The following is a 13,370-nucleotide window of genomic DNA, read 5'->3' as shown; positions in this document are numbered from 1 at the left end:
TAAGTCTGACGAGAAAGACAAATACCATGTGATTTTGTCTCCTTAATACTCAGTATCTATCAATATCTCTACTCAGTTCTCTCAGCTTTCAAGCTATTGCTATTCTCACTTATACTTGAATTTCTGAAAGGATTGGTAGTTGGTTGCCAGAACAGGGGGATCTGGAGGTGGAGGAAGTGCGTGAAGAGAGTCAAAACCTACGAACTTCCAGTTATAAAATAAAAGAGTCCTGGAGTTGTAATATACAGCATGGTAACTATCTATATATATAAAAGCCTAAGCAACCTGTCAACCAGTAGCTATGACATGCACTGACCACCTGGGGGCAGATGTTAAATGCAGAAGCTTCCCCCTGGTGGTCAGTGTGCTCCCACAGTGGGAGTGCCACTCAGCTGACCAATGGGTGCCAGATGCCGGGCTCATGGCTGGGGAGCACTGCTGTGGCATGCCAGCCTCTCCCCCGGACACTCCCCCTGCGCGCCCCTCCCCCATTTGGACCTGGACAGGATTGGGACCCGGATAGGCATTGGGACTGACTGGGCACAAGCCCTTGGCTGCTTCTCGGTCATGGGCATGACAGTATCGCCCTAGGGCGGGCACACAGAGACTGCAGCAGAGCGGCAGTGAGCCTACTGAGCGGTGGAGGCAGTAGGCGCAGCAGGGCTGGGATGAGCTGGAGCAGTGCAGGGCCCGGGCTCGGGCTCCTCCCCTGATGCCTGCTGCTTCAGCACGACTACATCCCTTGAGGGATCTAGGACTGCTGATTTCGGCCGATCCCCGCAGACCATGCCAAGGGGCCCCACCTGTGCATGGGCCTCTAGTAGTTAATAATACTGTATTGCATATTTGAAAGTTGCTAAGACAGTAAATCTTAAAAATTCTCATCACAAGGAAAAATAACATTTCATAATGACATAAGGGGACAGATGTTAACTAGAATTATTATGGTGATCATTTCAAAATATACAAATATTGAATCATTATGTTATATATTTGAAACTAATACAATGTTGTACCAATTATACCTCAATAAAAAATGTACTGGAAAAAATAACATAAAAGAAGTAATAAATCTGGGCCAAACTTGCATACAAACTCCCTCCCAGACCCTTTACTTTTTCTTGAGCTATGTATGCATCTTGAGTGTAGGATATAAACAATAGGGGCACAAGAGAACTTTCTGGGGTGATGGAAATGTTCTATATCTTGATATGATTGGTGGTTACATGAGGTTATAAATTTATTAAAATTCATTGAACTCTATACGTTAAATGTGTACATTATGCTTTTTTCCCTTAAAACAAGTTTTATTTAAATAAAGGTTTAAAGACATAACATAACATTAAAACTGAAGGTGAGGAAAAAAACACACCAAAAATCTTTTTTTTTTTTTTTTTTTTTTTTACTTCACATGGCATTGGGCAGCTGTTGCCAGTAAATTGCAAGCTCTATAGCTAGCTACATGACTGACACTTCAGTTTGAAATTTGATCCCTTGTCAAAAATTTAACTCTGATAGAAGGTTGGCCTCAAATTATGGTGTCTGGACAACAATTAGCTAAGATGTGTCTGGTCAAAAAGACCTTGGTGGCAAGCCCGAAGCCCTTACACCTCCCTGGAGGGAAGGTGGCAGGCTGCTCTAAGCTCCATCCACCTGGCAGGCTGTAGGTCTTTGACTACAGAAGGCTCCCTCTAGTGGTACACATGCCACTGCTGCCTTACCCCTCTCCTCTCAGCTTCAGGGAAGGCTATTCAGGTTGTGACATTCTTGGAGGGCAGGGGACTCTTTTGAGGAGCTTCTGGCCAGACATGGGCTTGGCTGAAAACATCACGTTATTGCTCTGTTTCAGGCTGGACACTGCCAGGCGCCCACTGCTTGACCTCTGTTTAAATGAGGGACTTCAAGACTAGACAGCATGGCTCTTTTCAGTTTATTGCATGAAGGAGTTATACTAGTCAAGTTAAAAGCAGACCCCAAGTGGTTACATTATACAAGCTGTGAGGCTTTTAAACTTGTGACAAGGGACAGAAGAGAAATTCTACTCATTGCAAAGAAATCCTCACTTAAACTTCAGTGAGCCAAAAGCACTTAACACCCACGAACCTTCAGCTGGTCGTCCTTAGACAGTCCAATCTGTACGAGGAACTGGCATATGTTCTTGCACTGGTCACCCTGCGGCTGAATTACTTCTCCACATTCCGGATGCTCAATTACACTACCATTGCAGGCAAATTTCTTCTTAAAGGCCTTCAATAGTTTCTTTTTATCGTAAACATCGGCGATCCCTTGGACAGTGGTAAGGGTCTTCCTGCTGTTTCTCTGTTGAATTCTTATATGGATACTAGAGGCCCGGTGCACCTCAGCCTGGCCTGCCCCCTCTCACAGTCCGGGAGCCCTCAGGGGTGGGAGGTGACCTGGCGATCAGGGAAAGGTGACGCCCCATCACACCTCAGCTGCTGCCACTGTCGGCAGCGCAAGCCTTGGCTGGCCCTGATTACCTGAGCCTCGGGCGGCCCTGGGTGGCTGGGCAGCCACCATCCGAGGCTTGCCTGCACCTTGGGCTGGCCCTGGGCGACTGGGGAGCTGAGGGGACTTGGGGACTCCGGAGGCAGGTGCGCAGTGGGGCTGAGGGGACTGGGCACCACCATCATGTGGCTGTGGGCACTGCCATCTTTGAGGGCAGGGCAGTCAATTAGTATATTCCCTCCTTATTGGCTGTGGGCACCGCCATCTTTGCAACGGCATGAGGGTTAATTAGCATATTCCCTCTTTATTAGATAGGATAATCCTCAGTGCCAGTGGGAAGTAAATCATCACCCTTTCTTGCATCAGCAAAGGGGTTGAAAGAGTGGGGGTTCTGGATAGAGGACATATAATACGATTCCTTTTTCTCGGTGGAAACGGCCTGTGGAAGGCTGTGGTAGGAGAAGGTGGGCAGGGGGCCAGAGCATCAGGAAGCAAGGCGGCCTCCAAGGGGAGGTTGCTGAGTCTTTGGCGGCGGCTCAGTCACTGGGGCTACATTATGCTTTTTATAATTTATCTTCAATTAAATAGAATATTGGAATCTAATATGGCAATTTCAACACATTCCATGTCCTTGGAGGAACTCACACAAATTAGGAGCCCTGAACCTTAACCTACGATACTTTCATGAAAAAAACACACAAAAACATCTTTATGGATATCCCACTGTGTTCTCTGATTTCTGTCCATATAATCACTGCTGGGGGGAATCTTAGGTTTGGTCAGCTCTTGGATAGTTCCATTATTTCCTCTTCCCTTCCTCCCCACCTTAGAGGCCCTGAGAAAATCGGGCTGATTTTGAGATCTGGAGCTCTGAGAAATTCAGCAGGGTTGTTAATGCTCCATCTCTGTGCTTTTCTATGGACCAAGAAAAATCATCTGACTTTACCGGTAATGCTTGGGCACACGGATATGGCATTAGATTAACAAGCTGCATTTTGGCCATTTGTCTAGATCAACGATTTTTAACCAGTGTGCTGCAAGCGTTTTAAAACATGCAACACCTGACTATTTAGTCAGGGGCACTGACCTCTTTTTCCTTAGATTATCAAATTAAAAAATGACAAGATCCAGCACAGCAATAGCCATTCAGTTTTAATGATTTAAAAAGTATGCCTGTTTTTTGTCAGATCGGCAAAAAATATATATTTTTTTTGGTGTGCTGCAGAATTTTAGTAATTACTTTGGCAAACAGTTGAAAATTGCTGCTCTAGATGTACCACATTAACAGCTCTTTCTACTCTGGTTTGATGGTGGTGGGCTTAGGGGAACTCTGGGCCCTTGCAATTTCTCCAGTGTCTAACCCCATTTTTAAGTCCCAGGTGCATTATATCCTTGGATTTTCAAACCTACTACTTTTCTAAAAAACACTTCCTCTTTAATTGAGGTCATCTAAAAGGCAGAACAGTATAAAGCAAAAGAATTCCTGTAGTCTTCCCTTGGGGTGAAGCTTAGAGAGCTTTGAAGCCTCATTCTCCTTCTTAATATTGATGTGTCCTGGGAAAAATACCTTATTTCAGATCTGTGTAAGGATCTATAAAATGTGTATATGCATAACACGTATCTCCTAGTATTTTTCAGAGGATTAGATGAAATAATGTAAGATATTTTCAAACTTTCTGTTGTATAGTAAGAAATTAAAATAAAATTAACTACTATTAGTTACTCATTGGACTATAGTTTGAGAAAGAAATTGGAATTTGTTATCAAAAATTGTAAAGTTCAGTGGTATCTTACTGTTCCTGGAACACTGGGCATAAAATACTCTAGCTACAGTTGAATGAGGGACAAGAAATATATGGAGGAAAACAAACTAGTATAATGTATAAACCTATTACCCTGATTCACTTCTCTAGGTCATAATTTCCTATGTAGAGAAAATAACATCCTTATAAGGTTATTGTAAGCATTGCAAAGGAAAATAATGCATTCAAATTTCTTAGCTCAATGCACTCAGTAACTAACGTTAAGTGAACTGACTTAAATAGTCATCGTTTTTCATGAACTCAGGGGAGAAGAACAGATATAGGAAAACATTTATCTGGAATAAAATGAAACAGTGGCCAATTGCATAATTATTCCCAAAAGTACTGACCTGAGTAAATTAGCATCTAATAAAAATATTGAGCCATTATTTTTCTAACTTAATGATAACTTACAAAAACATAAATTTCTATTATACTAATTATCTGAGGTAATCCTCAAACCTAAAAGATAAACATTATCTCTCCTTAATGAGAGGTCACAAGTCCAGTGGAGGTGACACACAGCTAAGTGTCAGAGCTGGAATGAAAACTCACGAATTCTGATTCAAAAATCTCTGGGCTCTCCCATCAGTCGAGAACTTTTTCATATGCTAAAATAGAGCAGGCTGTTTCCACCCTTCCCCAGCTTTTCCAATCAGGACTCCCCTGAGCCCTCTCTCTTACCCAAGTCCTTTCTGGCTTATTCTTCCATGAAACCTTTTTGCTTTTTATCTTTTTCTAATTAGTTTTGAAACAATGCTTTCGTGCATTCTTTTCACTGGGTCTGAGTTACTGCAGAGACTGAAAGAAAGGTGACAATATGTTGTGGGGATGGAAGGTATAAGCACTTAAGAGAGAAAAATGAATGGAATTTAAATGAGTATGTCAGTTAAGAATGGGCAAGAAAGAACCAAGAAAATGGTTTTCCCTTATCTTCCTTCTAATCAAAGCCTGCATTTGAGCAGATGAGGTCCATCCCTCAAGTCGGAAGGCTAAGAACTCTGTAATCAGCAGATATTAATGTATGGTAGAACATACTCTACTGTCCATGCTGTTGATAAAATGGGGAGAATTCATCTTTTAGAGACACATTTTTTTGTTCTCCTCTGGATAGATGAAACTTTATATATAGTAACTCTGACATTAATTTGATCAGGACTCATATTTTTCCAGTGTTTCTTTGTATGCAAACATTGTAAAATAACCAAGACATTAACTGATAATGAAACTTTTCATTAAAATAAAGAGCTTGTGTACCACAATTAAGTATAGCACTTAGTAGGTAAGAAAGTGTTTCAGTATTAGTGTTGGTATATGAAAAGTTAAAAATTATCCTTCCATCATTACTTCATTGAATTTAAATGTTTTGATCAACTCATTATGATATTGCAATTTTGGGTGAATGTTAATAAGTGCAAATATTAATTATTGAGGAGACAGAGGAAAGCTATGTAGTCAGGAACTGGGACCATAGGAAGAAATAAAATTGGAGAACCCAGCTAGGTGTCGTTATACTAAGGCACCCTAACTGGGTGGGGAAGGAAGGACACATGGGAGAGGCATGAACTGTAAAATGTATGGATATTGCGAGGACAGAGGCAGTAAGGCATATAAACCAATCCAAGGATGTTGCTAAGGCAGAATTCTTTGAAAAGATCAATTAGGAGCTAACAAGGCTGTCTTCATTCCCTAAATTAAAAAAGTGCATTTCTTCTTGCTCTCTCTGACATGCTAGATTCTTAGGTTGATGGCAGGATATGTGCCCCCTGCACCCATGTGACTTATGACCATATGGACCGCCACACATGGACTAATAGACTTTACTTCACTTAGATACTGAATAACTCTTGACTGTGACATGGAAAGGAAGCTCTGGACACTGACCTGCTCCTGAAACCCCAGGTGCACATTTCCTGGACTGGCTTCTCTCAATAAACCTTGCTCTCCCTAATTGTTTTTGTCCACAACTTCTTTCTTCGATTTCACAAGACAAAGAACTCAGACTCAAACACCCCACGTTTGGTTTCATTATGATACAATCCTATATAATAAAGAGGTAATATGCAAATTAATCCTCATGCCCTCACAAGATGGCTGCCTACGACCAGGTTGACAGGGGGGTTAGTGAGGGACGACCAAACAACTGAACAAGCAGGCTTCATGGGGTGACCAGGCCAGAAGGGCGGGCCATGAGGGGCAACCAGGCCGGCCGGGGGGACAGGTAGGGGTGATCAGGCCAGCAGGGGAGGGGCAGTTAGGGGTGACCAGGCAGTCAGGCTGGTGAGCAATTAGGAGCCAGCAGTCCAGGATTGTGAGTGGGATGTCTGACTGCCTGTTTAGGCCTGATCTTTGGGATTGGGCCTAAACTGGCAGCCGGACATCCCCCAAGGGGTCCCAGATTGGAGATGGTGCAGGCCGGGCTGAGGGGACCCCCCTCCCCGCCCCATGAACAAATTTCATGTACTGGGCCTCTAGTACCACTATAATCAGGAATAAGACCAAAACCAATGGTGGAAGTGGCCTAAAATAGTGATACAAAATACTGTTAAATGTGGTACCTGCTATCTGGAAAAAATCTAATCTTACTCAAAAGAGGCTTTCACTGGCCTAAGACTTTGTAATGAAGGCTTACTGTTTCTTTATCAAAGTGGAAAATAATTCCTCAGATACTTGTGGTATCCTTTGGGTCTTCCCTGGTTTCTGCAGTGTAATGGCTAAACAGGTCTGAGTCCTGATTCCTGAAAACTAAAGTATGACAGAGTCTCATTGGCATTTTTGTGTGAAGAGCTGCTATCTATTGGATTCTAGGTCCTTTGCGGGTGTGACCAACATCATCATTTCTGGACTTTCTCATGTACCTCCTGTTAGGACTATAGGGCAATATAATCCTTAATGGCCATTTGTAAGCTTCCCACCGCAGGGAAACAAAAGACCAGGAAAAACTTGCTGGACGCCAGGAGTCAGACTATACAAGGAATGGAAACTGTCCTAAAGACACCTGATCGCATAACTGCATTCCATCCGCATTACAAACCCAGCACCTCAGCCCCCAAACCCACTGATGACAAGAGTTTCCTGCCATTGATGGCATATAAGGAAGTGACTCCAGCTCCTGGGTGCTGCCATCATCGCCCCAATGTCCCCTTGGCTGGGTTCTGTGCAGCCTTTTGGATATCCCACCCTCTATACCCTTTCCTTAAATAAATTCTCATTTTCTTTTTCTTTTTTTTCCCCCAATATATTTTATTGATTTTTTACAGAGAGGAAGGGAGAGGGATAGAGAGCTAGAAACATCGATGAGAGAGAAACATCGACCAGCTGCCTCCTGTACACCCCCTACCGGGGATGTGCCCACAACCAATGTAGATGCCCTTGACCGGAATGGAACCTGGGACCTTTCAGTCTGCAGACTGACGCTCTATCCACTGAGCCAAACTGGTTTCGGCTTCACATTTTCTTTATCCACCATCTGAGATGGCTATTTAGTCTACCCACGCACCACCTTTCACCTTCTGCTGCCGCATGGCCTATTCGGGGCCAGAAGAGAGATCTTCTCTAGTGGGAAACATCTCCATGGTTTTTTTCCCCTGGGGGCTGCCTTTTGATATGTCCTGAGGAAGTCAGAAAAAAAAAATGTGTTTTTCTTCACAAAGTCTCGTATTCAAGGACTTTTCTGATGCACACTCTAAAGCCCTGCTTTGGATGACAGAGGTTAAAGAATAGACTCCTTTCAACAATCCTTATGCCCTGACCTTCAACCCTCTGGGTCTCTTTTTTCCTCCTCCCCACAGATGAATGCCTCAGGACTCTGGAGAAGATCAGGACGTGGACCTGTACAAGGAAAGAGTATACTAATTTCTCTTCATAATACTGGTTTGGGTTTCCTGAGCAGGATGCAAGGGTGATTTCTTTCCCGGGTTCTTGTACAGATGGATTCGAAGAATGAAGCCATAGACAAAAGGTGGTAGAAGAAAAGGATGGAAATTTATTGGAAGCAAATACAGACTCCCACATGGAGAGGGGGTCCCAAGGGGGTAACCCACTAAGCCCCATTTTTTCTAAGGTTTATAAAGGCCACAGTTCTTTGTCTTTTGATGCTCTCTTCTTATTGGTCACTCTTTTGCAGAGTATCAGCTCAGAAGCCTAAACTCCAAGTGGTGCCCCCCACGCTCTCTCCCCCTTACGTGGTAGAATTCTCTATCTCCTGTGAAAATCTGTTTTCCTCTCTCTCCCATTTGTCAGCATTTCTCTCTCCTCTGTGAAAGTTTGTCTCCTCTTTCTCCCCATACAATGTGGCTTTTCCCTATCTTCTGTGAATGGATGTCATCGTCTCCCCTTATCCTATAGAACCCCCCCCCCTTTTTTTTCTCTGTGAATGGATGCCTTTTGGCAGCTCCAAGCCCTCACCTGTGCCTTCCTCCCCCATGGACCCTCTTTATTCCTAAAACTCCCTAAACCTGCCTATTTTATCCCTAAAACTCCTTTCAGTTTCATCATCAAACCTGTGAATGAAAGGGCAGAGCAGGACAGCACAAAATGTACTGTACCCTCCATCCTGTGTAACTATGTATATGACTCCTTTTTCTTAGAAAACCGCGATGATGTAACAGTTGCATAAACCTGCCAATAGGAATGTAGAGGAGTAGACTCAGTCCAAATTAGGCAATCTCTGTAACCCACGTCACTTCCCTAAGCCCACCCAAATGACCAACCCTTTATAACCTATCGCTCTCCCGGGGTTCGCTCTCTTTGGTCTCACTGCTATGCCAGAAAGAGGCCGGGAGCCAAACCCGGGTTTGAATAAAGACTCTTTGCTTTTGCATCGGAGATAAGGCTCCCTGGTGGTTGATTATTGGGGACCCTGAACTCTGGGCATAACATGAACATATCAAATATGTAAATGATTCCTCTTTTTAAAACTAAGCATGTATAACACTGATTTGGGTACTCAAGTGAGTAACCTTCCTAATATGTGCCAAGAATGATCATTTTATCTGAATGTATTTTGTTTGCAAATTTGTATTGACAATTCCCTCCCCAAGCTCTGTAACCTCTCAATTCTTCATATTAGCATTAGTTCCACCAAGCTGGAAGTGGTTAGGAGTACTCCACTGACAGAAACATGGAAGAGAGACCTTTATAAAGAAAAGGTGGAAGCAAAGTAAGAAAATTATTAATTGGCTCTATAGCTTAAAGCCTAATTGACTGTTTGTAATTGGTTGTTCTTAGGCTTCAATTTGTAAGCTTGAGGCATTTACAGGCTTAGATTTTGGTTTGCTTGCAGGGGCTGGCATAGCATTAGAGCCACCTCAGGCTAAAAGCCTCATTGTTTAATATAACGGTCCTTAAACTTTTCTAAAAAAAATATGTAGATATTCAACTTATAGCAGTTGTAATTGTACTACTAACAGATTAAGAATATTGATAATGACAAAAAGCTTGAGTGTATATATCAGCAAATCAGCGTGCACTGGAATAGTGAGATATTCAGTCTATAGTTGTACACATGGTTTCCAGGCTTCTTTCAATACCTCTCTTCACATCAGTGTCATCCTCCTACTCAAACCTCCTCTATGGCTCACACATGAACCACTATTTGAAGAGGATCTATCTGTCAGACACCCACAAAATTAATAATCCTATGAAAATGAATAAATGCCACTTTAAAAATGGTTGATTTGTCTACTCTTTCGCCAAAGCATAATTTCCTCATTCCCAAAGCACGCATTTTGAAAGTTACTAGTACTTCATACGTATCTCTCTCACAAGATAAAAAATTGGCTTAGTTTATGGTAAACAGCAGTTATAATTTAAGAATCAAGAACTGGCTTCTTTTCCCTAAATTCAGATAGGATACTCTTACACATTACTATGGAGAAAAACGTTGGCATTTTTAAAAGACAAAGAAGAGCATTTTTTTTTTTCCTTTCAAGGAGATATTTCAATATCTTAAGTGCTCATTTGCAATCCCATAAAAAGTTTTCTTTCTCTTTAAATGTCAAGGTGATTAATGTAAAATTAAACTCACAACTCATTCTTTGCACCTTAAGTGACATTAGTAGGTGGGAGACAAACAATTATAAGTAGGTTTTCCTGAGGCTAAACACCTTTACCTTTGAACTTAACTTATTACATAATTCAAACACATTTTCTGCTCTAAATATTTTTTAAGACATTAAACAAACACTAAAGTACCAAAAAGGCAAAAATGCACTCACAACAAATTTAATTGCATATCCAGCAGAGAAGCAGCTATATTTAAGTATGGCTATCATTACTCAAATAATCAAATCTATTTTAACTACTAAAATTACACCAACAATAATAGATCTTATATTTTGTCATTCACCATATTTCCAAATTACTGCATTACCAGAGTTATTTTGCTCACAACAACCCTGGGAAATATGGAAATTAAGTATTATTGTCCTCATAAAAATTGTGAGACAGAGAGAATGACAGGGCTCAGCTGAAAATCACATAGATAATTAATGATAAAGATAGAACTAGAATAAAAAGATTTTCATTCTCTGCCAAGTTTTTGTTCACTTAGAGCCGTGGTCGGCAAACTGCGGCTCGTGAGCCACATGCGGCTCTTTGGCCCTTTGAGTGTGGCTCTTCCACAAAATACCACGGCCTGGGCGAGTCTATTTTGAAGAAGTGGCGTTAGAAGAAGTTTAAGTTTAAAAAATTTGGCTCTCAAAAGAAATTTCAATCGTTGTACTGTTGATATTTGGCTCTGTTGACTAATGAGTTTGCCGACCACTGACCTAGAGTAATCCCTCTCTTCACAATAATATAAAGTGTTTTGGAATATTTAATATTTATAAAGTAAGTCTTAATTCTGTAATTCTATGTGAAAAGGTGAAAAAGTAGATTTTGAACACTGTTGCCAGGGAAATAATATCTTATCAATATTGATATAAAAGATAATATTCATCTGAGCGGGGGTTGCATTCCCGTGACTACAGGCATCTCCATTTCCATGCTTCAGTCTCAGGCCCACTGGCCTCATGTGGTGGTCCTAATGACATCTGAATCACCGTCAGGGCCATTCTCCCCTTTCCTAGAAGCATAACACACATTCTGCAGAACAATTTTATGTTCGTGTCCTATAGAATCAAAGAAGTCCTTCCAACAGCCTTCCCTCATTCCATCCCATTTTCTCTCTTCAGGCCCACCTGGCAGTATTTCTGCTGGTCTAATCTCATCTCCATTCCTGGTTTCTATTAGATGGCTAATTAGGTCCACAGTTTATACCCACTCCAAACTCCTCATCAAAATGCTTGGTCTGTCACACCCTCCATGTTCTCTTCAGAGCATGCTCTCATTTTTTTGCAATATGGATAGGCTGAGAATTTTTTTAAATCTTTAAGTTCTAGTTTCTTTTTTACTTATTGCTTACCAATTTTTTCTTCAATGTATTTCTCTCTTCTTCACTTATAAGCAGTTAGGAGGAAATAAGCCACTCCTTCAACACTTTGTTTAGAAATCTTCTCAACTAAATATCTAATTTTATAATTCCCAAGTTCTACCTTCCACAAAACAGTAGAACATGGACACAATTCAGCCGGGTTCTTCGTCACTTTATAACAAGCGTCACCTTTTCTCTAGTGTCCAATAACCTATTCCTCATTTCATCCTGAAACCTCCTGAGCATGGCCTTTATCATGCATATTTTCACCAAATTCTATACATGATTATTTATGTATTCGCTCTGAAGATGAAAGTTACCTTTTGTTACTGAAAGTTACCTTTTGTTACTGTTTGTTTCTGTAAGTTACCTTTTGTTACTGAACTCTCACCAAGATCACTTTTAACAGTTCATAGACTTTTTGTATCGTGTTCCTCAAAACTCTCCCAGTCTCTATTACACATTTCTAAAGCCACTTCCACGTTTATATGTTTTTGTAACAGTGGTGTCCTGCTTCTCAGTACCAAAACCTATCTTAGTTCAGGCTGCTATACTAAAATACAGTAGACTGGGTGGCTTAAACAATAAACATTTACTGTAAAATGGTAATTATTATGTTACTATTGACTTAAATGATATTGTTGCCTATAAAATGACATATGTTATACAATTAAGTATCTAATGGTGGCTGAAACTAAAAAGAAAAAAACTTATTTAAAAGTTGTGGTTGTATGGTAACATATATGTAAAAATTGGAATGAGTCAGAGAAGATTAGCTGGTTCCTTTCAAAGTATGACACACATTTTTAAAGCACCTTATGTATACTTTGTAAATCATGTGGCTTGAAAATTGTTTCATTATAAATCTGAAAGAGTTTCTGCAAGATATTCAATGCTGGATAATAGGCAACTTTACTAAAAATATGTTAAAAATTTTTAGAGTTTGTAATTTCAAAGTCACTTTTAAAGTTCAAATTTTAAGTCTTAGGTGCTAAAAGTGGCCTACATTGTTTTCTGAATTAACACTACATTCCCAGCATTTTGCTTTATTCTCATGAAGTAGATTTAAAATAATAATTATATTTTAATATGCTATGACAGTGTAGTATTCGGATATTATTTATGCTCCACCAACTCATTTGTGCTCTACTAGAGATTTTCAACTCTAAGGGAATAAAAAAATTTAGAGATGATAAAGTACATATTAATATTGCAAAAACACCATACATTTTACAAGTAAATTATAGTAATCTATAGTGTGAAATAAGGGATGCATTGATCATAACAACTTATTTTGCTCTTCAATTATTTTCACCTACTGCATCTAATTTTTCTATATATGTCCACATTTAGTGACACAAAATTATATACAACATTTTATAATGAATTAAAACAATTTTTATGCTTAGATGTTTATTGAAGATTGAGAATTCCTTTTGAGAAAACAGCACTGTAAAGGTGTTGAGGTAAAAGGAAAAGGTGAGAAGGAAAATGGTAATTTTAGAAATATCAGAAAAATGTACAATATATTGGAATGCCAGTTTGAAAAAAATATATGCAGCATAATCATTTGAGTAATAAAATACTATATAAAACAATATGTTCAAAAATTCATATTAATATTTAAGTGATCTGCAATTAAAGAAATGTCAAAAAACACATTATAAGAATGGATACATTATTTTATT

General features: G+C 40.2%; 1 protein-coding gene and 1 non-coding gene across 2 annotated transcripts; one reads left to right on the top strand and one right to left on the bottom strand.

The window, feature by feature from the left end:
* Nucleotides 1–2,088: 2,088 nt before the first annotated feature.
* LOC129149971 (eukaryotic translation initiation factor 1-like) lies at nt 2,089–2,872 on the bottom strand. Its single transcript, XM_054719931.1, has 2 exons — nt 2,784–2,872; nt 2,089–2,341 (listed from the first exon to the last, which is right to left on the bottom strand). The coding sequence occupies exons 1-2, from the start codon at nt 2,870–2,872 to the stop codon at nt 2,089–2,091; spliced, it is 342 nt and encodes a 113-aa protein (XP_054575906.1).
* A 9,533-nt stretch (nt 2,873–12,405) lies between these two features.
* Nucleotides 12,406–12,511, top strand: LOC114227739 (U6 spliceosomal RNA). The gene has a single exon (XR_003613807.2). It is a non-coding gene; the product is annotated as a U6 spliceosomal RNA (small nuclear RNA).
* Nucleotides 12,512–13,370: the final 859 nt, after the last annotated feature.

The sequence above is a fragment of the Eptesicus fuscus genome, chromosome 8 (genome assembly GCF_027574615.1).
Source record: "Eptesicus fuscus isolate TK198812 chromosome 8, DD_ASM_mEF_20220401, whole genome shotgun sequence".
In the NCBI taxonomy this organism is placed as follows: domain Eukaryota; kingdom Metazoa; phylum Chordata; class Mammalia; order Chiroptera; family Vespertilionidae; genus Eptesicus; species Eptesicus fuscus.
The sequence above is the reverse complement of the archived record's forward strand: the minus strand, read 5'-3'. Positions and strand labels throughout refer to the sequence as shown.